Raw genomic sequence first — 26,915 nt, 5'->3', positions numbered from 1 at the left:
AAAAATGTTCTAAAATTGATTATGTTGCTGGTTGCTGAATTCTGAATTCTTAAAAGCCATTGAACTGCACAGGGCCAGCCGATACGATGGTAAGTGTATCAAATCTCACTAATGTTGGTAGGAAAGTGAGTGGCAGTCCTGGAGAGAAAGGGGACACAGTGACCAATGTTAATTGAGGACACTTGGCCTCAAAGGCCAGCAAAGCTACAATTCAAGGTTTGCAGGGAATGCAATCTAAATGGATAGTATGCTTCTGGGCACCGGGACCACGTTGGCTGGGGCCAGTCTACCGCGATGGAGAGCCATGGCTCCAGCAAGGGACAGTCGCCGTGGTGTTCCACACTCTGGAAGCTGGGAAACGTCCCAGAAACCTTGGTAGGCATCTGGAGCCGGGGAGGCCCACTTCCAGCTTGCTGGGGGGGACACAGAGCCTGAGAGGCGGCGGCCGGGAGACTGCAGCTCCCTCGCTCACGGTCTCAGACTGGGAGAGCTGCTAGAACAGGACCCATAAACTGGGGAGCCTATAGACACAGACATTTCTTGCAGTTTAGCAGCTGGCGAGTCCAAGACCAAGGAGCGGGGGACCGGGTGTCTGGCGGGAGCTTGCTGCCTGGCTTACAGGTGACCATCTTGCTGGGCTCTTGCTCGTGGAGGGGCCGAGGGGGCTCTCTGGGCTCCATCCTCATGACCTAATCACCTGTGCCTCCGCTACTGTCACACTGAGGATGTGTGAAGATACGTATTTTGGGGGTACAGACACCCCGTCTGCAGCACTGCCCCCCCTGGTCCTTTGCTGTTGTCAGGCTGCGTACGGGCCATCCTGCCTGGGCTCCAGACCGGAGGCCCTATCGCCGTGCGGTGAAATCACACTACTGACGGGACTCCACAGCCAGGAGCTTCTTGACCTATAGCAACATGTGACTCAAAATAACTAGCAGGCGTTCTTACCAGAGTTAATGAATTTATTCATTCTTTTATTGAGACTCCCCCTTTTGCGCACGTGTATGCATGTGTGGGACACACACACACACACACACACACACACACAGGACCTGCGATGTTTGGTTTTCCATTACCTGTCAGAGTCCTCCCCCCTTCACTGAAGCCAGGAGCTCCAGCTGAGGGGCTCGAGGACAGGTAACGGAGCACACCCAAGTCCACAGCAGACAGCATCCCAGCATTGTTCACCGGGACCCCAGGCAGACAGAAGCCTCCAGTTTCTCCCCAGGGGCACTTCAGGAAAAACTTCTTCAAACACTGAGCCTTAGCATCTCTCCTCAAATACTGTCTTTGAACGTCAGACTTCTCAGTACAGAGTGGCATATTTCCCTTGCCCCGAAAGAGGTGCCGGGCTCTGCGTGCCTCCCGCTCCTGCCCTGCCTTCCTGCGCCCACCTGCTGTGAGGCCTCCACACCTCACACTCAGGCCTGGGGTCCCAGCTCTGGGGCCTCCCAAGCTTGGGGGCCCTGCTGCCCAGGGGCCCGGCCACGCAGTCCCAGAGACTCCTCTGCCGTAGCTCTCCCACTGACGGCAGCGCCAAAGTGAGAGCTCAGGATTTCAGACTTTTCTCCCAGCTGAATGCTGTTAGATTTCCCACCACACATTTCTATCCTTTCCAAAAGTGATCTGAGGTGGCTTTCAGGTATGTTTGGTCCTCAGGACCCTTGTCTGCAGGATAGCAGCTCGCCACATCAAAGGAATGCCAGGCTACCCAGCTGATGGCCCAGCCCTCCAACCCCCCAGCCTGGCCACAGCCCTTTTCCAACAGGGGCTCCGGCCTCTCCACCACCTCGCACCGCCCCCTCCCCTGGGACCAGCCCTCTCCAACCACTGTCTCTTGGCCCAGGTGCTCCTTCTGTGTATTCTCACAGCCCTGGGCAGACCTCTACTAAGCCTTTTCATTGTACAGGACCATCCTGTTTACTAATCTGTCACTCTCACTAATCGTCAAGCCCCTTGGTGGCTAGGGCACCTGTGCAATTTACCTTTGTTAATCTCAGATGCTTGGCACCTAACAGGTGCAAAATCAATGCTGGATGATTGGATGACTGCATGATGGAGACTCAAGAACACTCTGTCACTAGCTCCTGGGAAGGGGCTGTGGATTCTTGCTGGGATAGAACATGGCCAGAGGGTCAGAGAGAGAAAATTAAGGGGGATGCCCAGGGATCAAGAGGTCTACATTTATTTTATCTTATGATTTTATTTATCTATTAGAGACACACACACACAGAGGAGAGAGAGAGAGAGAGAGAGAGACAGGCTTCATGCAGGGAGCCCGACGTGGGACTCGATCTCGGGTCTCCAGGATCGCGCCCTGGACCAAAGGCGGTGCTAAACTGCTGAGCCACTGAAGCTGCCCAAGGTCTACATTTAAAGGCAAACATTTCACACATGAACAGATGCATATATACAGACACTCGTGTACACACACACTCCCTTTGCTCAACACCCTGAGTCTGGGGAGGCCCTAGGGCACCTCCAGCTCCACACTGTCCCAGCCAGAGTTCGTCTGAAGCTCTTGGAAGAAGAGCTGTCTCTGGAGGCTTCTCAGGCTCTCCAGATCCTCAGGAGAGAGCTGCTTGGCCGATTTTCCCAGGTCCTGCTCTGCTTCTTCTTCCTCCATTTCCATAAGTCCTTCAGGGGGCTGCGGGGAGCTCCTGGAGATATACCCCTGGTCGGACTGTACCGACTGCCGCTGCTCCTCCTCGTAGGGTGTGCGGAAGTCTTTGAGGGCCACTGCGGCTCTGTCCCACCCCTCCTGGGCCTGGCAGCTCAGGCTCTGTTCTAAGAGGGAGAACATCAAACCTTCGAGCTGCTCCCTTACGTCTTCTGGTAGGTAGCTGGGTGATGCCATCGGGGTCCTGCAGAGGGGAGGCTCCTCCGAGTCCATGGGGAGGCAGAGGACGCTGTTGCGCCAAGGGCCACAACCCTCCAACAGCGGGCAGGCCTCATCTCCCTCTACCACGGCCAACCGGCCAGCTATGCTGCTCTCAACGGTGTGAGGGACAGGTTCCACCGCCTGAGCGGAAGGGACCTCTTTCACTGGGAACACCACAGTTTGCAGGGTCTGGGCCATCAGCTCTCCCTGGGGCTGAAGTTGAGGTTCAAGTCTTGACGGTCCTCTTCCTTCCTCACCGACAAGCAGATCTATCACCAGGCAGCCCTCAGGGGCAGGTTCATGCACCAGGGGCTTCTGCTTGATGATCCCTCTTCCTGGTGGCAGCAGTGGCTCTTCAAACACCTCTTCGTCCAGGGACGGGAGGTCCTGGTCATCTGCTGAGCCCAGGTTCTCACGCTCAAACCAATCAGGGCACCGAACCTGCCATTCCCGGAACCGCTCCACAGCCTCCTTGAGCTGCCAGCCACTGGGGCTCTGCAGGTAGTTCTCACCTGTGAGTTCCCCAACACGGTGCATCCGGCCAGGCTCAAACATCTCCAGATCTTGTATCCGGAAGTAAACTTCCTCAAATTTGTCCATGAGTGGGTACCTGGAAGTGATGTTGAAGAGGTCAGGGATATCGCTCTCGCTGCTGATGTCACGGAAGTAGCATATGATGTAGGTGCCGAAGCAGGCTGGTTTCTTGAAGTCCGGCAGGATCATGTTCATGGCTGCTGTGAAAAGGTCCCCCGAGGGCTTCCAGCGGTCACACCGAAGCTGGACGGCGGGCTCCTCCCAGCCGAGGATGGCCTGCCACTTGGCCCGGGTGCCTCGCGAGCACAGGATTATGATCTTGGAGTTGGTCTCTACCATCTCCTGTTTCTGGCGGCCCACCCAGGTCATGACCCCCACCTCTGAGATGACCTGCTCCTCCAGCAGGTCAAGGGCCACCTCAGTGCCACAGACAGTGAGCAGGAACTGGGCGAACTTAAGGACCACATCCACGTAGAGGGGGTGGTCGGCAGAGTAGACAATCCAGACCTTCCTGGGCTTCAGGGGTGGAGGGGTCAGGCTGGTCTTGGGCTGGATATCTGAGAGAAAGAAGGAAAGCAGGAAAGCCAGGCCCACAGGTTCAGGTGTGCACCTGTGCTCATCCTCAAACCACAGGCCAAGGGCAGCACTCCTAGCTGGGCAGCCCAGGGGGCAGCCTGGATTAGGCACACACTGGCTCCCTAGTGTAAGTGATACAACCAAGGCCTCAGAATAAGCCAAATGTTGCTATTTCACTCATTCTGGCTGCCTGCAAAGAATCACAGTCTGGTGCCTTATGGGAGGGTGAATTTCTTTCTCAAGATTCCTATCTGTCTTTTAGCCTGTACTTTAATTATTGTAATTAAAAAGAAAAAAGGTCCAAAGGTCTGCCTTTGCAATACAAACCTGTTCTAGGTAGGACCTCTTTTCATAAAAGATGGTGCCCTTCCCTTCTTTGCTTGTCCAGGTGATTTCAAACATATTATCCTAGCCTCACCATTTGCAGTCCCCTCTGTGTGGGGTCCCAGAAGGTAGGTCCTCCCTGGTGAGGCCTCCTGAAGGAAGCCAGGAGCTAAACTGCAGGAGAGCCCTCCGTTATGCCTCCCACAGCAACACTCACCAAACCCAGCCCACCCACACCAGGAAACACTGACCTGTGTATTTACTGTCATTACCGTATTTTTCACAATGAGACCCTGAAAGAAAAAAAAAAATACTGAAGCAGCTTTTTTGGAAGAGAAATAGGGATCAATTTGCTGGGGCTTGTGACGGGATGCTGTCCCACCCCGACACAGGGCAGGCCCTGCACTGTGAGGGGCCGCCAGGTGTGAGCGCCAGGTGTGCCGGGGATGGCTGTGAGGCCTGGGAGAGTTACTGGTATGTCTGAAGCTCAGCACCCTCCTCTGTGAGTGGGTCTGTACAGCAGGGATTCAGCGAGACTGTGTGCAGGGCCTGGCACACAGTACGTGCTGTCGGCAGGAGTCTCAAGCATTCTGCACTGCTCCTACAGTGGTGACCTCTCCTGCCCCCGAGGAAATGCCCCGTGCAGGGAAGGCCCCCAGAAGCGTCCTTGCACAGGCCTATGACACAGCTTCAGACACTGCCTGCTTATGACACTTCCTCCTAGTATTTTTGGCGCGAGGAGGGAAACAACGTTCTTGTGCAAGTGCTCCCTCAGAGATACAAAGAAGGAACCTGTGGTGTAGGAGGCCGTCCCTCAGTGACGTGGCAGGATGGACAGAACCCACGGATGGCCAAATAAGACCCCAAGAGCCTGAGTCCCGATTTCCACCTTCTGGGCCTTGTCCAGAACTACCAGAAGACCGTGGGACGAGCATCCTCTTCTTCAGCCCGTGGTGCGGGGCACTCCGAAAGAAGGCCGGAAGTGCAAAGGCAGAAATGAAGCAGAGGGCCCCGCTGGCATCTAGAGCGAGTTTTAGTTTATAAAGCACTCATGGGGCACCTGGGTGGCACATCGGTTAAGCGTCAGACTCCTGGTTTTTGTTCAGGTCGTGATCTCAGGGTCAGAAGGTGGAGCCCGTGGGGGGCCTGGTGCTCAGTGGGGGGTCTGCTGGAGAGTCCCTCTTTCTCCCTCTCCTCCTGCTCCTCCCCCACTCTCTAAACTAAATACATCTTCAAAGTGCTCCCAGAGATGTGAACTTCCCTGACCCTGTTAACAGCCCTGCGGAGAAGGGTCCTCTCTGGGGGTCTTCCAATGCCTGGTGCGGTACTCCTCCCCTCGAATGATAATTCATGATGATCCATACTGAATGCTGACTAAGCCGTCAGTGTGGAAACTGCTCTCAGGCCATTGAAGGAAGGGCCCAGGGCTGTGGAGGGCCGTGGAGGGCCGAGCCCCGAAGCCAAAGGCCCATGGGCTCTCCTGCTCAGAATGTGACCAGCGAGGGCTGCAGGGAGAGGGAGTGGGTACTTATGGGCACCCCCTAGGCAGCCCCTCCAGTGGCTGTACCATTTAATCCTCATCACAACCTTGAGAGGGAGGCATTATCACCCCATTTGACAGAAGACAAAACCAAATCTAGGGTTTGTTAAGCAATCTGCCTCTGTCTGCAAAGCAGGGAGGCAGAGCTCAGAGCCCACCCAGAACCTTCTCTCTCACATCATGCTGTCCCTCACTGTTCTCCCCGACTGACGTACGAGCCTGGGGGCTGCAGGATGAGCTCCTTCAGGTTCTCCCATCTGCCTGGCTGATCATGTCTGATGCAGGGAAACCCTTTCCTAGCAACTTCCATCCAGTCTGTTTTAATACTATTGATTTCAGTAGCAATAAACATAATTGTGGCTGACATATGTCGAGCAAATACGTGCCAGGCTCTATGCTAAGAATCCATGTATGTTATTTTGTGTGATCCTTATATTCATCTTATGATGTGGGTATCTTTATAATTCCCATTTTATAAAAGAGGAACCCGAGGCTCAGAGAATGAAGTAATTTGCCCAGGTAGTAAGTGCTGGAGCTGGTATCTGAGCCCAGGTCAGCCTTCCTGCAGGCTGACCCCTCGACCACCTAGCTTGCCGTGGCCTGAGAGAGCCAGTGTCAGGACTTCATCTGAGATGGGAGGGCTGGCACTCAAGGGTGCCCTCTGAGCACAGCCTCACAGAGACGGGAGCGGAAAGAAGAGGACACAGGGAGCAAGGGGGACAGAGGAGCAAACCCCATGATGCGCCCCCCACAGCCCCTGCCCCTTACCGGGTAGCCTCCAGGCCATGCAAACGATCAGCAGGATGACAGAACCCACCAGCAGGATGGCGATGCCCGTGATGAACCCATAAGCCCACAGGGGTATGTAGTCTGTGGGGGGCGGAACAGTAATAGTGAGGCGGCTGAAGTGGCCCGCTACAGCAGCCTGGAGGTCCCCAGCGCAGCTGCCTGGCCCCCGGGCTGTCCTCTCTGGCCTGTGCCACGGCCCCCGGGCTGGCCTCTGGGTTCAGCCTTGTCTGCCTGGCTCCCGAGAGGCTTAGGCAGGAACTTCTGATGTGGCCTGAGGAATGGCCCCTGGGGAAGGACAGGAAGGATGGCTGGGCTTACCCGCAATGGAGACTGCAATGAGAACAAAGGGAAACAGTGTTCTTCATTATTAGCAGTTACTACAAAACCCATTGCCAACATCCACCCCGGCCCTCCACTGAGCGCTCCAGGCACCTGCTAAACTTCATGACAACATCTCCATGCAGCAGCCGGTTGTTGGTCTACTGAGAGACGCCCCAACTCCCACCCAGGAGGCCAGCCTCTCCTCTAGGCTGATGTGATGCCTGCGGCTCTCTGCCCCGCTTCTGAGTGAAAAGGCAGCCGTGGCGCAGGGGGCAGGAATGGGCTTGGGGTCAGAACCCAGAGCGCTGCCACTTCCATGGTGTGTGATCTTGGACGACTTACTGGACATCTCTGTGCCTCTATTTCCTCATCTATGAGCTGGGGGAGGGATGCTCTCCTTCATGGTATGAGGGGTTACCATTTGTGAGGATTAGAAGCAAACATGGTAAAGCACTCATGCTCTGTGGCCCAGACTGCAACTCTCAGATAATTACAGTTTTTTAGTCACAGAAGTTGAGGATCAGAAAGGTTAAGTATTTTGCCCACGGCTGCACAGCTAAGGACAGGCAGTCAAGAGTCCAACCCAGGAGTGTCTCCACAGCCCCACATTGCAGGCCTGAATACCTCCAAGGAAAATTAAAGCCCGCCCCCACCCTTAGAACCAAGTCAGGATTCAGCTCAAGTCAAGGAATGACCTTCATTCACTCTCCTCCCTAAAATGCCTCAAAGCGGCGATAGACTTCCTACCTGGAGCATCTGGAATCTCTGGGCAGGGAACAGTCACGGAGTGTCTGAGACAGTCGTTGAGACAGCTACTGAAGAAAGGCTGGATCTGGGAGAGTGGTGAGAGCAGTGCAGAGTGGGACCCTGAGACATTGGGTGGGGGGCTTGGGCCCTCTCCACTACTGCTTCCTTGCCAGCATAGGCAACAGACCCTGGCCAGCTACCCCAGGATCTCCACCTGCCTCCCAGGAAGGTGGCCTATTGCTACAGGGGGCCAAAAAAGCCCTGTCCAGGGGAGGCCTGGAGTATGGGGCCAGGAAAGGCAGAGATGCCGTCTCTGCAGGCAGGGAACCCTGGGGGACCAGGGAGCCAGGTCCTCGGAGAGAGCACGGGTCCTTGAGCTGGCGCCTTCCTTACTGTGTCCCCCAGGAGGAGTGCCCACCTGTGCAGGTGCTCCCACACTTGTGTGCACCACATTCACCCACCTGCACTTGGTGGCGGCAGCACCAATTAGAGCTTGACCCGGTGAGCATGATGTTGGCCCGCTGATGGTGTTCCTTGAGTGTGGGCTATAGGGAGGGGAGAGAGTGGGTCAGGCTGGCTGGGCACGAGCTGCCCACCTCCCCCAGGAAGGCTGTCCCCAGAAAGGCTCCCCAGGCTTTCATTCCAGAAAAGAAGACATTTCCCTGGGGCAACCGGCTCGTTGTTGGCTTGGGAACACATTTAGTGACTGGCATTTCTCTCTTTGCTTTGGCTGCTAGGGACCGTGGAGACAAGTCTGTGTTCATAAGCCAAAGGCCAGACACATGGTTTCTGCAGTAGCCCCATGCTGGCTTCATATTGTTTCATCTTTATTCCCCCTTTGTCTTAATATCTTAAAACTCTTCAGATCCTTTTTGCAACAGGTGGAATAAGAAAACAGAACCAGGGAGACTGTGGGGAAGGAGGAACTAGAAGGATGGGGGAGGTGAGCAAGGCAGAGATCAGACTAGACGAGCCAAAGGAAAGATCCAGCACTGACCTGCCTGGACACCACCATCAGAAGGAAAGGACAGGAGCAGAGCAACGCAGAACTGGGAGCAGCCAGGCACAGTACCTGGCCAGGCTCCGGGCAGCAGTTCTGTCAGGACCCGAGGAGGCAGTAGCACAGAGCTACGGACGGGACTCAGGACAGGGCCGGCCTTACCTCGGGCACCATCAGGACACGATGGAAGCAGCTCCGATTCTCCGTGTGGGGAAAACTGGTCAGCAGGATCTGGTATTGGGCAGACTCATTCCACAGGGTGAAGTGTACCTGCAGCTGGTGGGCCTCCAGGGCCTCTGCTGTGATGTTGGGGTCCCACAGGCTGCCTGGCCAGGGTGCAGACCCGGATAGAGCGGGAGGGAGGGTGAGCGTGTGTGTGTGTGTGCGCACATCCGAGTCAAGACCCCCACCACAAGGCTGCCGGCGTCGTTACCTGAGCTCACACACGGTGTGGTCATCCTCATCCTGGGGTCCTCGCAGCCTGCCAACCCAGAAGAAGGGGAAACCACTGAGCCTCTGCCTTAGAAAGTCTGCCTTTTCAGACTCCTGACACCATAGATAACAAGCTCTTTCCTTCTGGGGAGTCTGTTCAAAGGTGGTCCCTTCAAAGTTCAAAGGACCGAACTGCTGCCCCAGCCGGAGGCCCCACAGAACCGGGTATTGACCTGGCTGTGCCACACCTCCTCTCTCAGAGAACCTCCCAGACTCAACTGCATGCCCCCTGAGCTTGCTTTGAGGGAGAGTTTCAGCCCACTCCAACTCCCCCCTACCCTGCCCCCATCAGCTTTCTCTGCAGCTGGCCTCTGATTCTTGACACGGGCAGAAATACTTTGTCCCCTCATGGCAGCATTTCTCAAACTTTCCTATATACTTCACCACAGGTAGTTTCTGATCCAGTTGGTCTGGGGTGGGTCTGTGAAAATCTGCATTTCTAACAAGCTCCCAGATAATTCAATGATGCCTCCACAGGCGTGGAGAAGGCCTTGAGGACCACAGCTCCACAGACACCTCCCTGAACTCTCCTCCCCAGTGGCCTTGACTATAACATTTTCACTTTGGTTTAAGAAGACATGTGACAGGTAGGACTTGCCATAGAGGAATAGGGCCTGAGTGGGTCTACTATAGGAACAAGGGAGGGGACTGGGGACACTCACTCATTTGACAAGCACTTGCTGAGCACCCAATATGTGCCAGGCACAGGTTTAGGCACCAGAGACAGACTGGTGAATAAGGTAGAGCCCTTGCCCTCTGGAGAGCACATTCCAGTAGAAGAGACCAAAGAAAACAAAGGCATAATGTAACGTCACAAAAATATCACGACAACGTGTCAGGCAGTGACAGGGTAAGCAGGCAGTGTGTGTCCATGTGTGTGTGCACGTGTGTGCATGTGTGTGTGCATGTGCAGAGTGCTCCAGGAATGAAGAAGGCTGTCATCATCCCTAACGGTTCCTGCTAGCGGTTCCTGAATGCCTACTCTATGCAAGGCAGTGAGGCTCTGGAGCTCGCATGGATGGGTATAGGTCACAGACCCGGTCCTCACGGGGGCTGCGGCTCCAGACGCAGTTGGCTTCAAACAATGGGAAATGTAGGTCATGGCTGCATGCTGAGGAAGACAGAGAACTGGAAGGCACACAGACATAAAATGATGTTTTAGAAGACAAACCCAGCAGTTTTCCCAGGCAGGATGGATTACAGGGGGAAGAGGAGACGGTGTCGCACACAGGATGGTGGTAGAGAAATGCAGGTAGGATGTAGTGTAAAGACAGAAAAGCCAGGCAGGGCAGGCGGGGAATGAAACAGACAAAGGTGCAGAGCAAGGTGATGGGAGCTGGGACAAGGCTCGAAGCAAGGGTTAAACTCTCCTGAGAACAGCTTGTCTTCCTGACGCTTCCTGGGCAAGAACTTCCCGACCACCTCCGAAGGAGCCACATGCTGACAATGCAGCCACAGCCCAGCTGAGCCGGGAGGCTGATGTCTGAGCTACCTGCTAGTTTCTTCTCAAAGAGGAAGAGCTGAGTGGTGGAAGGAATGGCTTGGAGGGCACTCTTACCAGGTACGAGGAAATTCTTGGACTGGTGGTTTGGGTCCCCGTCAGGGATGGGTTTGGGCAGGTGGTGGACAGTCACCTCATACTCCTGGCCAGGTTCTACCACAAAGTGGCTGAAGGTAAAATGCCACTGAAGAGAGGGAGGAAGGGGAGGTTGGACAGGTCACACACAGCTCTTACCCAGTGGCGTGTGCCCAAGAAGTCCACCACCTGCTACCTCCTGGAAGGTCAGTGACGAGGAAGAAAATAACCCTCACAGCAAGATCCAGCATCAGGGTAGGTGCATCTTTACCCTCGGTTTCCTCTGGTCTTTGCTGTCTACCTAAAAACCCTGGGTCTGGCTTCATCAGTAGGCAGTAGCGTCACACATGGGACAACGAGGGGAAAGCCAGTCCTCCTCTGGGTCAGCCCTCTCAGATTCCAGGACGATGGTGTCAGGGAGCTGAACCAGAGGATTCGGGGCTATTGGGAGAGCTAGCACACCACGGGCAGTTAAAAGCCATTTGTTAAGTGACTCTTCCTCCTTAAATGGCAAAGCCAGGATCTCTTGAGAATGTTCTGGAGCTCAAAAGGGCAGAGGGAGGGCTACAGACCCCACTCACCCTGAGCCTGCAGACACGTTCGTTGCAGAGACAACAGAAGGTGAGAGGGTATTTTCTGGATGGTGCAGATGACATATATTGATTCCAATTCCCATTCTAATTTGCCTGGGGGTAGATGGGGTGGGGGCCCTTTGCTTTTAAGCTGATCTAGGCACCTGGGCCTCACCATCCACTAGCAGTCAAGTTTGGGATCATCATTAAGTATAGGGGAAGGGACCTATCTTGGCTGAGTGTGTTTGTGGAGATCTGCAAACAGGCACTTTTGCAGATTATAACAGGCAGTTTTCAAACTGGACCTTGCCCCAGAGTTACTTGGTAGGCCGGTTAAACACAGATTGCTGGGTCCTGCCCTCAGAGTTTCTGATTCTGGAACTCTGAGGTGGGGCCCTGGATACTACCTTTCTAACCGGTTCGCAGGGGGGTCCTGGGACCACAGTCCGTGATTCGATGCTTTAAACAAAGGAGATGAGAATCAACATATGACTACTGGGCAGCCAGAAGCAAAGTAAATGGAAAGGGCTGCACACTCCTTTGAGTGTGCCCCAGCCAGTACAGCGCTCTGGTCTGCGCAGAGCTGTTCCTCCTGGAGGCAGGCCCCAGATCACTCTGGGTTACAAAGAAGGAGGCAGGAAAGGGGGCCGTGGAAGTCCCTTTCCATGGGACTTACAACGAACAGTTAGGTAAAATCGGAAGCAAAGGCAGGGGTGGGCATGTCTGGAAAGCTTTCAAAAACCCTTCTGCTCCTCACTATTGTTGGAAGAACACAATCTACTCTGGGGCCGGCTGCTTACCCGCTTGTGATGATGCTTCAGTTTAGACAGAAACTCAAACTTGACACACACACGTTCATTGGTGTTCAGTTGCAGGACAGATAACTCTGCACCCTCCAGGAAGAGGATGCTGGCTGGAGGTCGGAGGGAGAAGAGGCGAACAGACTCAGATCAAAAACAGACAAACCACTGGGTGTGTCACTTCCCTGCCTGTCATGCTTACTCACTCTTAAGAGAAAATCTGCTCATGGTACCTAACCCTCCACTTCCTGTTCCTTCCAGCTCACTCTTGGGCCCACTGCTCAGCAGACACTTACTTCCCTGCTGGGCAAGGACCAGTGAAACTTCACACTGGGCCAGAGGCAAAGGCCGTGCTAGGGTGTTGGCATCATGGCCTGGGTGTCAACCCTGGCTGTCCCCGTGTGCCCTGGAGAGGCTGCGGTAGGCACCAGAGACTGGAGGCTGATAAGGAGGCTGACCTCCCTTAGGCCTTGGTCACACATGTGGGGCTGGCTCTTGTCAACTTCAACTCTCTATCCCTGAAGAGGTTTGGGGTGGGCGGGGGGGCGGTTGTTTTAAAAAATGCCAGCCCCTTGGTGTGGCTGGCTGGCTCAGTCAGTAGAGCAGGTGACTCTTGATCTTGGGGTCATGAGTTTGAGCCCCATGTTAGGTGTGGAGGTTACTTTAAAAAAATGCCAGCCCCTAAATCAAGGGACAAAGCACACTGGCCAATGTGTTACCATCTTCCAATAAATATTTGGTACTGCAGTCAGAGAATTAACCATCTGACTTTCTTTTCCAGGGTAGCAAGGATTCTAGGCTGAAGGAAGGAATGGTGGCTTGAGAAGAGACCATCGTGGGTTAATATCTAAATCACTAAAAACTTATTCATTTATTTCATGAAACAATGGAGGCTTTCAGCATGAAATCTGGACCCTTGTGTCTTGAGCACAGAACTAGGAGCCCAATTCTGAGTCTGGTGGGAGAGGGGGGTGGTCTAGCCTGTGGATTCACCTGGAGGTGGGTAGACCCTCCCGAGCCCCTCTGACATGCCCACTCACCGTCTGTCTGCAGGGTCCATCTGATGCCAATTATAGGCAATAGGTCTCCATGCTGGGTCTGTGCAAAGTCCAGGTGGACCTGGACATCTTTTGGGGATGAAGGAGTCAGATTTCGAGGGTGGATCCAGCTGTCATCCAGGCAGGTACCTGGAGCAAGAAAACACAGAAATCAGAGACCTGCATGCTCTGCAAGAACCTGAAGAAACTGCAAAAGAATGAGGTGTGCAAGCAAGATGCCCCAGCAGCGGCTCCAGAGAGCTAGACCTTGAACACCCAGGGGCCCGTGACCCTCAGCTAGGTTTATTACCCTGCCCCTGTCTTCCCCAGTTTGTCAGAGTCACTGCAAATCTTAGAGGTCTAAAGGGCACTTCAGGAGAGGAGACAAAGCAATGAAACTTGGTTTTGAGATAAAGCAGTGAAACAGGGCACAGGAAGGATGGGGTGGTGACAAAAGTTGATTTATTTTCTAAGCCAGGGCTCATCTCTAATTAGCACAGACACCTGAAGTATGTGCCTCCTTGAATTAAAACACAAAATAGGATCGACATCACAGATGTCTCTCACTTTTCAGTGACAAGCTTTGGCAAATCAGATCGTATCATAGATAAACACCAGGGCAGCACCCCAGCCAGTATTTTCAAAACCCAAAATAGCAATTCCGTTTCTCACTTTCTGACTTTTGCATAATGGGTATTCTTGATAAGAAACATAGGTGTATGCATCCTGGATTCTCAAGGACACCTCCCACTGAAAGGTGTAACCTTCACCCAGAGCCCAGGTGCAGGGGCGGCACTCCTGTCAGAGAGCAACATGAGGCTAGCACTTTATTAACAAGGCTACAACAGGAAGAGCAAAAACGGATGACTTACTATTCTTGACTGTGCAGTTTAGCCCCTGTGGAAAAAAGGAAGGAGGTAATTAGAGGCGTGAAGGAATGGCAATTCACAAGCCAGGCTCCCCATGCTTTCCCTGGCTCGTGCTCCAGGATAAAACGTACACGGCACCAACCTCAGTTTTGGGGGCCGCTCCTGGGGCAGGGAATCATCTCATGCTCTCACTTCTCCCATCCTGCCCATCCAGCGAAAAACAGGATGGCAGGTGGTGCACCGGACAACACGTAAAGGGCATTTTCTGGTAGCTGTTAATAGCCGGGAACTCCCCAGTTTTTTTTTTTCTCCTCAGTTTTAAAAGATATGGAGAGGGCTCTCCAGGGGCATCCTGCTGAAAAGCCCTCCAGCTATCCTGGGGCTTCCTGCTGGCTAACAGCGCTGCAAGAAGGGGAACAAAACCCACAGCCCTGGGACAGGCTCAGCCACGGAAGAGTCACCAACTGGTTACCAGCGCCCTTCGATGCTAGGCCCTGTTCTGGGTGACTCGGAGGTGATCTTTCACTAATCCTCACTCATGCTCAGGACAAACTGTGATCCTCAGCCCTGTTTTATAGATCAGGGAGCTGAAGCACAAATATTACCTGACGCTGCCTCCCACTTTGGTGGTATGTGTGAACTCTAGCCCAGGGGAGCTCGGGAGAGCCAAATTTAGAAGCCCTATTTACAAACATTAGAGAATGTAATCACTGGCTTAGGTTTGGCCAGCTGGCTCTACTCTGGAAGGCAGGCACACACATCCTTGGAACTGAGTCACCTACTCACCACTTACCAGCTAAGTGACTTTAGGCAAGATACCAAACATGGGCAGGCCTTGATTGCTTCAACTGTAAAATCAGAATAACCAGAGGTACCAAACTTCATAGCATTGCTGAGAATTCAATGAAACACATAAAGATCTAGGGGCAGGGAGTGGGCTGGCGGTGATAGTGTGTGGCTGGAGGAGGGAGCCCCTCACTTTCCACTTCTAATCTGTCTTACAAAAACTTTCAGAGTGGAAATGTATTTGTGTTAACTGTACAATTAAATAAAGTAATACAGTGCCCCCAGACTGTTAAACAGGCAGCTTACTAGAAGCCCTAAGGAAATCATTATGAGGAATTTTGTTGGCTGCAGTGCCCAGGGAATCATGTCAATTCCTGCTAACGACACAGTATTTGCCAGGGTCTGGCACCTAACGTCTGCTCTTTCATCACTGGCAGCCCTTCCTTAGAGCTTGGCACATAGTAAGCACTCAATAAATGGAAGCTCTTATTATAAGGGGTGACCTCCACATCCTCAGATTTGGCAGTGGAGCAAGGGAAGAACTCAGGCTCCGGTATTTCTAGTTAGCTAAACTGGAAAGGTAGACCAATCATGCCATGTGGAGTCGAAAGTCAGATGGTGAAGCAGATCAGGAATACAATTTTCAGGACAACAGAAGGATTTGGTATAGGGGTGTACACTGGGTGCTGGGGCCAGCCTCTCCCTCAGGAGGGAGTAGAGAGACAGGGTTAAAGATGGGAGAAGACGCTCTGCCACCTGGGTTCATTCACAAAGTAGATACAAGGGTAACAGCCTTGAGCATGCTCCAGACTGACTCTAAGCATGGCATTGCGTCCATACCCTACTTTCTGGGACACTAGGTTCATGAGCCCCAATGAGCCATTGAAACCCAGAGAGGTTCTCCTCAAAGTTCAAAACGCACCGGCTGCCTCTGCTCACTCTAGTGCCACTCTGTTTCCTGACCAGTCAGGACATTAGCTTCCATGCACATGCTTGTTTCTTCTTCCACTGGAAACTCCTAGGACTGGGCCACAGAGGACAATAAACTGGTTCTTTTACCTTTAGATGGGAAGCTCTTCTAGGGAAGGAATACAGATACCATTTGGGTAGCCCCCCATTATTTCATGATAGCTACTCCAAAGCCATTGCAAGATGATGGACATGAGGAAAGACTCCTGTTTTCATGCAGACCAAGAGGAAGTTGGAAGGGTCTGAAAAGGCGGTTGGTTAACAATGATGTGGGTGGGTATCCTCTTCCTCCTGGAAGAGCTTGCCTTGTCACCTTTTGGTACTGTTTTTGGTCTTGGTTTTTCACAGTCATTATTATATGTAAGTATTTTCCTTCTATTATGGTTTTGCTTATAGTTTTTATTAAAATGGCTTTGGAACCTTATCAATGACCTCTCTAGCACTTATTTATATAGCTGTCAATTTTCTCCTTCAATTTATTGATGTAAATGAATTATATTGATAGATTTGCTGATAATGGACCAACTTCACAGTCTTGGGTGAGTAAATCCTACTTGTTAAATTTGCTAATATTTTATGTAGAATTGTTTGCCTGTATATTCATAAGTGAGACTTGTCTATAGTTTTTTCTCTCTCTCCCTCCTTTTTCTAAGGGGAGGGGGAAGTGGGTAGAGGGAGAGGCAGAGAGAATTCCCAGCACAGAGCCTGGACCTGGGGCTCCATTTCATGACCTGAGCCAAAATCAAGAATTGGATGCTTAAGTGACTGAGCCACCCAGGTGTCCCCATTTTTCTTTTTCTGTACATAATTTATCAAGTTTTAGAATTAAGCTTGTGCTATTTTAAAAAATGGGTTAACTTTCCCTCTTTTTCTGTGATATTGAATGCCCATGCATTCCCATGGCTGAATAATGTGAGATCTAGTTTGAATCCCAATGTCCATCAAGACAATGGTTACATATTCTGCTATCTGCTATGGATTATTATGTAAAGATGAAAGAAAATTAGCTACATAGGGGTGCCTGGATGGCTTAGTCAGTTAGGTACCTGCCTTTAGCTCAGGTCATGATCTTAGGGTCCTGGGATGGAGCCCCACATCAGGCTCCCTGTTCACTGCGAAGCCTGTTTCTCCCTCTGTCCTTCCCCCTACTTGTTCTCTCTCTCTCTCTCAAATAAATAAATAAAATCTTTAAAAAAATGAAATAATTAGTTACATAGATTTCTATTGACCTGGAGTGATGCTTAAGATGTGTTGATGAGTGAGAAACATAAGTTGCAAAGAACTTCTTATCCTATGATCCAATTTCCTATGGAAATAAGTGATGAAAAAAACCCTTTCATATATCTACATATATTTGAATATGATTGAATAAGCATATAAAATATAAAAATACACAGACAGAAAGCAGGTCATTAACACATGGATTACTGGGGGTAAAGAGACAGAAGCAGAAGAGATGGAGAAAGGGAAGATGAGGGGACAAGATTTAAACAGAAGAGAAAAATATGCGTATCAGTGAAATATAGAATAACTCATTCCATTAGAGGTCATGGCATGTTGATCATGGACACACATTATCTTCTCCCCCTCCCCAAACCATAGGAAAGTTCTGGGAAAGAGAACACTTTTATAAATTTTCATGGACAAAGAGGAAGCATCAGTGGACAAAAGATGTGAACAAATTTTTAAAAGCCAAAGTAGAAGGAGGAATAAGCAACTGGCTCAGGCCAAGTGGAGGAACTTGCATCTGAGTGCTGCAGAAGGGAATAAGACAAGAGAGAAGCCAACAGAACCTTTTAAAGCATCAGGTCTTAAAGGTCTCACGTGTCCAGGGAGGTATAAACAAAGAAGCTGAGGGGGTATGGTTAAATGAAGGTCTGCATATAGAATTTTGGGAACCCTCACCTCTCTCTTCCTGCTCTGATCTCAGCCAAGCCCTGGAAAAGACCTCCAGATTCTGACATGTGAAAGTCCACTGACAGACAGGCATGTTCACCATTAGCCCAACCCCCTATAGTAAAGTCCAATGATCAATAAGCCTTATCTATACAGAGTATTTAATCAGCTTTTTAGGACCATATTCTTTAAACAAATTTTTTTTTAAATTAAGTTTTTCATTTTGGGATGCCTGGGTGGCTCAGTGGTTGAGTGTCTGCCTTTGGCTCAGGGCATGATCCCGGAGTCCTGGGACTGAGTCCTGCATTGGGCTCCCTGCATGGAGCCTGCTTCTCCCTCTGCCTGTGCCTCTCTCTCTGTGTCTCTCATGTCATAAATAAATAAAATCTTTAAAAAAATAAGTTTTTCATTTTAATTTCAGTATAGTTAAAATACAGTGTTATATTAGTTTCAGGTATACAATCATGATTGAACACTTCATTACATTAGTCAGTGCTCATCATGACTAGGACCTTATTCTTAAAATATTCTCAGACAGCCAAAGAGTATCAGATACTTAGGAAGGGCTTCCTGTAATGAAAAACAGATCAAAACATACAATTTTAAAAAAATGCTCTTGGAGGAAATGAAACAATGCTGGGGACAAAACAAATTAAAACAAAATTATAACAGTTTCAAAGAGATAAGAGCAGACGCTGACAAGGACAGGATACTGTGGCAAAATGAGCAAGGAGGGAATAAAAATGAACCTTGGAAATAAAAAATCTCAGAAGGGTTGGGCTGTAATTCAGGAAATTCCCCTGAAAGTAGAATAAACACAAACACAGCAGAGAAAATATATGAATATTAAGAGAATAAATTCAGGGAATCAAGGTATGATTAACTGGATTTCCAGAAGATTATACAGAAAACAGAAGAAATTAAAAAGGAAAGAAAACACTCCAGAACTAAAGGATACATATTTCTAAATTAAAAAGGTTCATTGAATGGCCTGGAAAAAAAAGCCCAGGCCAAGGCCCAACATCATGAAACTTCTGGAATACCAGGAATAAAAAAAAAAACAACAAAAAAAAAACATCTAAATGTTTCTGTGTGTATGTGTGTGATAGGTGCCACACACAGAGTCAGAAAGGCACTGGCATCCTTAGCATCTGTACTGTTTGCTAGAAGGCAACAAAACAATGCCCTCAAAACTCTGAGGGAAAATTATCTTTAACCTATGAGTTTTGTGACCAGCCAAATTAATCAAACAAGTGTGAGGACATATATGTGTGTATATATATATCCCTCATCTCCTTATACATTTTCTTAGGAAACTGCAGGAGGATATGTTCCAGCAAAATGAGGGAGGTAAACTCTGGGAAGAAAGACACAGGAGCCAGGACAGGATACCTAGTACAACAGGTGCCACAGGCCTAGACTGTAATCCATCCAGGCTGGAGCTGGAGAATTTGGGGTTCCAGGAGGGAGTTCTCTAGGGGGACGAGGGAATGGAACTGATGGAATATCTGATGTGTGGGGAAAAGCAACACCTGACAAATATGATAGAAAAAAAAAAAAAACTGGTTACATGGAAAAGTGTGGAGGAATTAAAGGAATTATCATCTCGGGAGGGAAAAGGAATTACACCAGGAAAGGAATATAATCAAAGTACACTTATCTGCCTCAGCAGTGAGGATTACTCACTTGTTACAAACAGATGATGGGTTTCACTAGAATTGTGATGTAATTACAATGGGGACACGAGAGGAGACGCAGTGGAAGAAGAAATGTAAGAAATTAAAATTGTTATCTATTATGAGTCAATAGCTAATATCTAACGTTGACAAACCAAGAAAAACAATATAAGTACATCTAGAAATGTGGAGGCAAATGCCAGGAAAAAAAAAAAAAACTAAAAGAAGTAAAAGTGATAATTTTTGGGAAAGTTTTAGGGAGTGGAGAGGGCTGGGACAGAGATCTGTTGGTTTGGGTTTTACTCTGGTATTTTAAAAAGATTTTATTATTTGAGAGAGAGTGAGTGGGCGTGCAGGTGCACAAAGGGGGAAGAGGCAGAGGGAGAGGGACAAGCAGACTCCCTGCTGAGCGCACAGTCCCACACAGGGCTCATTCTAGCACCCTGAGATCAAGACCTGAGCTGAAATCAAGAGTCAGATGCTTAACCAACTGAGCCACCCAGGTGGTGCTCCCCATTATCCCATCTTTACTGATCAAAAAACAGAGACACAGGGTGGACGGTGAAGTGGCCCAAGGCCCCACAGAGCTGACACTCATGTGACTTTTGCTCCAGAATCCATGCTCTGAATCACAGCTATACCACATGAATAATAAAAAGGACACCTACAACATGTAGGGCCAATATTCTCCATCCATAGCGGTGAAGATTGAAAAGAAGAAATTTACTTCACTGTGTCTACCTCCGTGCACTTGATAAACATTGAAAGTGTGGCCTCTGAAGTCAGAGACTGCTTTGATTTTCCGGGCAGCACTCACTAACTGTGTGGCCCTCTGCCAATCACCAGCCTCTCTAGAATGGCTCAGTCGGCTCAATAGTGCAGCCTGGTACGTTGTGAGTGTGTAATGAAGCTGTGCATGTTAACCCCCGTTCCAGGGCCTGGCACTGGGCTTCAGGGGAATGTTAGTGCCCTGGCACCTTCCAAAGCTAGTGCACATACTCTGGTGCTTTCACTTACCTACATCTTATGTGCTCTCCCCATCACCCCTGTGAGGGGACGGTCTTTAATAGGTGAGAACCCTGGCTCCTCAGTAGTGGAGTGACCCACCCAGGGCTGCAGAGCCGGTGAGTGGGGAAGGCTGACCTGGCATGACCTGGAGCCCAGGTCTTCTGACCTGGCATGTCCTCCCCGTTGCACAGCACTGCCATGTGCTGCTGGCTGCTACCTGATATTACAGTCTCTAGATGGTAGGCCTCCTGTGAGCAGTCAGAGGAAGAAGGCGGGTAGGATGGCCAAGGAATCTGTCAGCTATGCTGGTACCAGTGCCAGCAACGACCCTAGCCCTGACTGCCAGAATGCCTCTACCATGTAAGAGCATCCACAGAACACAGCTTTTCACAAGAGAAAAGAGGCATGGCCTCATGCCTTCGGCATGGCCACCCGAAGATAAGGGTTAAATCTAACAGTTGTTCCACCACAAGTCAAAACCACAAAGTGCTCAGGAAATAAAAGAATTTGTAAGACAACACACATCCCGTCTATAAAATTGTATGTTTAACACTCATCCTGACCAAATCCAAGTCACTGTCTTGCCATGAGCTTTCCTCTGGGCTAGCAGGTGTGGCTGGGGGAAGGGCCAACCAGGAGACCGCTCAGGCAAATGCAATTACTTATGGTCACTCCAATACTGATTTCTGTGGGGAACTCAAAGAGTCATCTAGGTTTTGAACCCAGGAAGCCAGAAAGAGCTCTATGCCTGGTCTCAGGTAATCACTGTTTTTTTTTTTTTAATTTTATTTATTTATTCATGAGAGACACACACACACACAGAGGTACAGACACAGGCAGAGGGAGAAGCAGGCTCCATGCAGGGAGCCCGACATGGGACTCTATCCTGGGTCGCCAGGGTCACACCCTGGGCTGAAGGCAGCGCTAAACCGCTGAGCCACCCGGGCTGCTTTTGAAGCAGAGCTTGACATTCATTCACTCATTGCCCTGACTTTCATTCCACAAATATTTATCAAGCCCCTATATCCTGTGCTTGCATTGGTGGCCTAGGAACAGAACAAGCATGCAGAAGGCCCCTGTCTGTCTTGGGAGAGAGTCACTGAGCACTATCCAGGCTTTGGATAGGCATTTATATTCTGGAAAGTGGTACGGACACACTTTGTGATGGCACTTCCAGCTCTTCCACCGTGTAAGTGAGGAGACCCAGGCCTAGGCTGCCCAAGCTTGCAGAGATTCTAAGTGGTGAAGTCGGGATGCAATTGCAGGCCAAATTTGTGGCCTTCCCTCCCGTCACTATATTGTGCTGCATCCACTGAAATGCCAGTGGAGGCAGAGAAATCTGAAGGGTGTTGTTTCCTCCTTTTGAAGGGGACTAGTTCATGAAGCAGGCAAGCTGTGTGGAGGTGAGTGGGCCATGAGCTGGGTGTATATGTAAAGGCTAGGTGGGGAGAAGGAAGAATGTGGGAGATCACAGACAACTCTGGTTGATGTGTAACTCTCTGCAGCCCTGCCCCTGCTCATGACTCTCAGGAGTGCTTCCCACTGAGCAATTAAACTCTCACCCTCAGTCTAGCTTTGACACCAGGTCACCACGGAGTTCCACCTGCCTTTCTAGCTTCTCTCACTTCCCTACCATACACACCTTATCCTGCCCACCCAGGGGCCTTGGCTCAGCTCCCTTCTGCCACCTGGACTGTTCCACCATCTGTTTTGGAGGCTCTGACCACCCCTCAGGGCTGCCCAAATGTTTTATGTACCGTGAAGAACATCCCAGCTGGAAATAATTTCTCTTTTTTTTGGAATTCTGTATACTCTCTGGCTGCCTGAGAGCACTCGCTACAGGATGCCTCAGACCACACTGAGCACCTTCAAGCCTCTTCCCCTCCTAGAGGATTTAAGTTCCTGGACAACAGGGTCACAAGGGTGTTTCTTTATAGTTTCGTCCAGAGCAACAGTAGTTCCTTATATTTTGCAGGCTCCTGGCAAAGGGCCATCAAAATATCAACATGGAATTCTCTGGGTAGAATAGCTGATACCAAGTCTGTGGAAAGGATCTGCTGAGCGTATATCCCCTGCTTTGCCTAAAAGTGGGAGTCACGAGACTGTTTCCCAACATCTTTCACGTTAAAAAAAAATTCCTGCTAAACAGTCACTCATCTTCCACCCTCTTGGCCAATCTTCCACAAAATTAGATAAGGAGAAATATCTCCTCGGTCGTTTCACATCCTCTGACTCAGATACTGGGTGAGAAGCAGTGGGGGGGGGGGGCCGAGGAACCCGGACAGGGAGTGGAGACAGCGGGCAGCTTGGAGGGGAGAAGCGGAGGACGAGCACGGAGCACGCTGTTCTGCTGCTGAGAGGGGCCCTTCGGGCGGCTCCGTGGTTCCGCGAGCACAGCGGGGTGCAGACCGGGCCCCAGCGGTGGTGCTGGCGGGAGCTGGAAAGGCCGCGTCTTACCCCGCGCCCCGTCCCCAGGGCTTCGCCCTCGTCCCTCTGCAGAGGTGTCGGCTCGGCACCGCCCGGCGGCCTCGGCCCGCACAGCCCTCGGCCCGCACGGCCGTCGGGGCTCGCGCTCAGGGCTCCGGGCCCGCTGGGTCTGGGGGGCGGGGGCGGGGCCGAGGTCCAGCGGGTCCCGCGTCCGCAGGCCGGGGCTGGCGGGGCTCCTGGGGGGCAGCCTCGAGGTCCGGGGCCCGCAGGGCGCACGGCGTGGAGGCCGCTGGTCCAGCCCCGGCTCCGGAAGGGCCCTCCCCGCCCCCTGCCAGCCGGCCCAGCGCCTCCCTCTGCCCCCTCGAACCCGGGGCCTCGCCGCCGCGCTCCCGCCTCCTGCCCCGGACGCCCGGCAGCGCGTCCCCCCAAACCCTCCCTGCTCTTCGGCCACCGCGCGGCCCCAGCGCTCCGAGCGTCCCCCGCGCCGCAGGTCCCCCTGAGCCCCGCACAGGCTTCCCGCGGGTCCCGCCGGGGCACCTCGCCCCCCCCCCCCCCCCCCGCGGGGTCCTCGGGCGCGGCGGGCCTCACCTCCTGGGCGCACGCTGGCGCCGGGTGGTCCAGGAGCCGCGGGGACGCGCGAGCCGGGGCCAGCGGGCTCAGGAGCAGGGCCAGCAGCAGCCGCCCCGGGGCGGACCCCGGGGGGACGGGCGGCCTGCGGCGCGGAGGCCCCATGGCCCGCACTGCCCGGGAGCGCCGGCGACCCGCGAGGGCCGCTGCGGGGCACGGGCCCGGGCCTTCCCCTTCCGCCCGGCAGCCGGGAGCCGCCCCGGCCCAGCCCGCTTCCGGCTTCCAGCCGTCCAGGGGCGGGCCGCGGGGCAGGGCCTCCGCCGCGACCGGGCCTCCCGGGCCGTGCGGCCGCTGCACGCTCCTCCCGCGCCCCGCGCCCGCGCCCGCGCCCCCCGCTGCCCCGCCCGGCCCCCCGGCCCGCCCCGCGCACCAGGCCGGCTCCCGACGCTCTCCGCTCCCGCCTCGCCACCCTCCGGCCGGCGGTCTCTCGGCCTCCTCGGCCCGCGCCCGTCCCCCCCGCTGGGCCGCAGGAGGGGAAGCGCGAGCACGGTCGGCGCCCGCTCTGCGACCCCGAGCCCCATGCACCGCCCCGCGCGCCCGCAGCGCCCCTGCGACCCGCCGCCCGACCAAGCCACCGGGCTCCCGGCTCCCGGCTCCCGGCTCCCGGCTCCCGGCTCCCGGCTCCCGCCCCGACCAGCGCGCCCCGCGGGGCGCCTCCGCAGCCCTCGCGTGCGCCCCACACCGTCCCCACCCCCCGCCCCGCCAGGCCCCGCGGAATCTAGACGCGCTTGGCTTTCCGCAGCGTTTCACGCTCCCCCGGGCGGGATGGAGCTGCCAGGCGGGCGGCGGAGGACCTCCTCCCGGCCCGAGCAGCCGCCGCCCGGGGCCGGCCACCGTCTCTGCGAGCGCCCGCCCGACAGCCGACAGCCGCGGCTCAGCTAGGCCTCAGGCTCCCTGGCCTCCGAACATCCTGAATTATTTCTAAAAGAGCTCGGGAAAGCTCTGCATCCTCTCACCCATGTGTAAGACGACACCTAAAACTGTTTTTTAAGGTTTTATGTATTCATGAGAGACACAGAGAGAGACAGAGACAGAGAGAGGCAGAGACACAGGCCGAGGGAGAAGCAGGCTCCCTGCTGGGAGGCCCTGTGGGACTCCAGGATCACGCCCTGGCCTGAAGACAGGCGCTCAACCACTGGCCACCCAGGTGTCCCCACACCTAAAACTTTTCATCCTCAACTTAAACGGATGTAGAGGATATAAATACTATTAAGATTTGACATTTGTAGCAGGGGGCTTCTGAGATGGCCCCATGATCCCAGTCCTGGTAGTCACATCCCTTTGTTACCTCTCTCCTTTTGAGTGTGGGCTGAGCCTGGAGCCTTGGTTCCAAAAACAGAATGCGACTAGACTAAGACAAAGGGGATGGGATGTCACTTAGAGGATTAGGCTACAAAGAGACCACAGCTTCTGGTTAGCCTCTTTCTGGGTTGCTGTGAGCTGCCCTATGGAGAGGTCCAAGTGTCAAGGAGCCAAGAAGAGCCTCTGGCCAACAGTCAGTAAGAAACTGAAGTCCTCCTTTCATAATTATTAATATATAATTGATCAAAATAATGTAAACACGACACAGGATTGATAAAGTAATTTTTTAAAAAAGATTTATTTATATATTCATGATAGACACAGAGAGAGAGAGAGAGAGAGGCAGAGACACAGGCAGAGGGAGAAGCAGGCTCCATGCCCGGAGCCCGACATGGGACTCAATCCCAGGACTCCAGGACAGCACCCTGGGCCAAAGGCAGGCGCTAAACCGCTGAGCCACCCAGGGATCCCCAATAAAGTAATTATTAAACATAATAATAAACTGTTATTTGAAATTCACTTCTTATGAAATCAATAGTTTTTTCCCTCATGTATCTGTGGACAAATACTGCTTGTTTATAGAATGGGACTGCATTCAGCATTTTAAATATTTTACACGTAAGCCTTGAAAACTTTATGTAAATAATTACACTGGTTTTCGTCATAACCATGTTACTCAATTCTTTGAGCCCCATCTGAGTTACATGCCAAAAATCACATAGCCATCCATCATCAAATATTTTTAGTGGTTTGGCAGTTGACACTTGACCTTTGGTTTTGGTAATGAAATATTTGGAACCCTCCTGACCTGAAAACAAAAATGTCCTTAGAATCCCATTAGACACCAATATTCAGGAGAGATACTTTTTTGTTTAGTGCCAAGGAAGTTTTTACATCCCTAGGGCTGGTGAGAGGTCTCCTTTTCTTTTGGAAGTGGAAGAAGGGCAAATGTGAAAAAGAGGTGAGAAGGGAGAAGATTGGACCCATACCTGACCCCTTGACAGCTGGCACCTTCCCAGGCAGGAGTTCTTGGAAGAAGACACAGAAATATTCAGGTTCTAGAAATCCATTTCCTTCAAGCTGGGGTCAGCAAACCTTTTTTGTAAAGGACCAGATAGTAAATATTTTAGGCTTTTCCATATGGCCTCTGTCCCAGCTCTTTAACTCTGCCCTTATAGCACAAAAGCTGCCACAGACAATATGTAAACTAAGGAGTGTGGCTGTGTTCCAGTAAAACTTTATTCATGAGCACTTACATTTGATTTTCATATAATTTTTACGTGTCCCCAAGTATTACTCCTCTTTTGACCTCCCCCCATTATTTAAAACTGTAAAATCCATCCCAGCTCCTGGGGTAGTAAAAGGAGGCCAGATTTGGGCCACAGGCTAATCTTTGCCCCAAAGCATCCATGGAGGCATGCCCCTTGAGAATGTGTATATTCTAGTTTGAACTCGTGATCCTGGTTTTCAACTCTAGCTACATATGAGAATAACGAGATGCTTGCTTTATTTATTTTTAAATTTCAGTTTAAACTATTATTAGTTTCAGGGGTAGAATTTAGTGATTCATCAGTTGCATATAACACCCAGTGCTTATTACCATCAAGTGCCCTCCTTAATGCCTGTCACCCAGTTACCCCGTCGCCCCACCCACCGCCCCTCCAGCAACTCTCAGTTTATTTCCTAGAATGAAGTGTCTCTTATGGTTTGACTGCCTCTCTATTTTCATCTAATGTTATTTTTCCTTCCCTTCCCCTATATTCATCTGTTTTGTTTCTTAAATTACACATGTGAGTGAAATCATATGGTATTTGTCTTTCTCTGACTGATTAGTCATGCTTAGAACGATTAGATCATGCTTAGCATGATACCCTCTAGTTCCACCCATGTTGTTGCAAATGGCAAAATTTCATTCTTTTTGATGGCTGAGTAATATTTCATTGTGTATAAATACCACATCTTTTTCCATTCATCTGTTGATGGACATCTGGGCTCTTTCCACAGTTTGGCTATTGTGGACATTGCTGCTATAAACATTGGGGTGCAGGTGCCCCTTCGAATCACTATGTTTGTATCCTTTGGATAAATACCCAGTAGTGCATGCAATTGCTGGGTTGTAGGATAGCTCTATTTCTAACTTCTTGAGGAACCTCCACACTGTTTTCC

General features: G+C 51.7%; 1 protein-coding gene across 3 annotated transcripts; it reads right to left on the bottom strand.

The window, feature by feature from the left end:
- Nucleotides 1-2,183: 2,183 nt before the first annotated feature.
- IL17RA (interleukin 17 receptor A) lies at nt 2,184-23,567 on the bottom strand. 3 transcript variants are annotated; one of them, XM_077871696.1, is made up of 13 exons: nt 23,409-23,567; nt 14,062-14,086; nt 13,193-13,339; nt 12,153-12,265; nt 10,763-10,889; nt 9,146-9,193; nt 8,875-9,038; nt 8,174-8,257; nt 7,713-7,797; nt 6,963-6,974; nt 6,624-6,725; nt 4,567-4,608; nt 2,184-3,972 (listed from the first exon to the last, which is right to left on the bottom strand). In XM_077871696.1, the coding sequence occupies exons 1-13, from the start codon at nt 23,550-23,552 to the stop codon at nt 2,471-2,473; spliced, it is 2,595 nt and encodes an 864-aa protein (XP_077727822.1). In that variant the 5' UTR covers nt 23,553-23,567; the 3' UTR covers nt 2,184-2,470. The 3 variants fall into 3 exon arrangements, with proteins under 3 accessions (XP_077727822.1, XP_077727824.1, XP_077727823.1); XM_077871698.1 differs by lacking the exon at nt 6,624-6,725; XM_077871697.1 differs by lacking the exon at nt 6,963-6,974.
- Nucleotides 23,568-26,915: the final 3,348 nt, after the last annotated feature.

The sequence above is a fragment of the Canis aureus genome, chromosome 25 (assembly GCF_053574225.1).
Source record: "Canis aureus isolate CA01 chromosome 25, VMU_Caureus_v.1.0, whole genome shotgun sequence".
In the NCBI taxonomy this organism is placed as follows: Eukaryota; Metazoa; Chordata; class Mammalia; order Carnivora; family Canidae; genus Canis; species Canis aureus.
The sequence above is the reverse complement of the archived record's forward strand: the minus strand, read 5'-3'. Positions and strand labels throughout refer to the sequence as shown.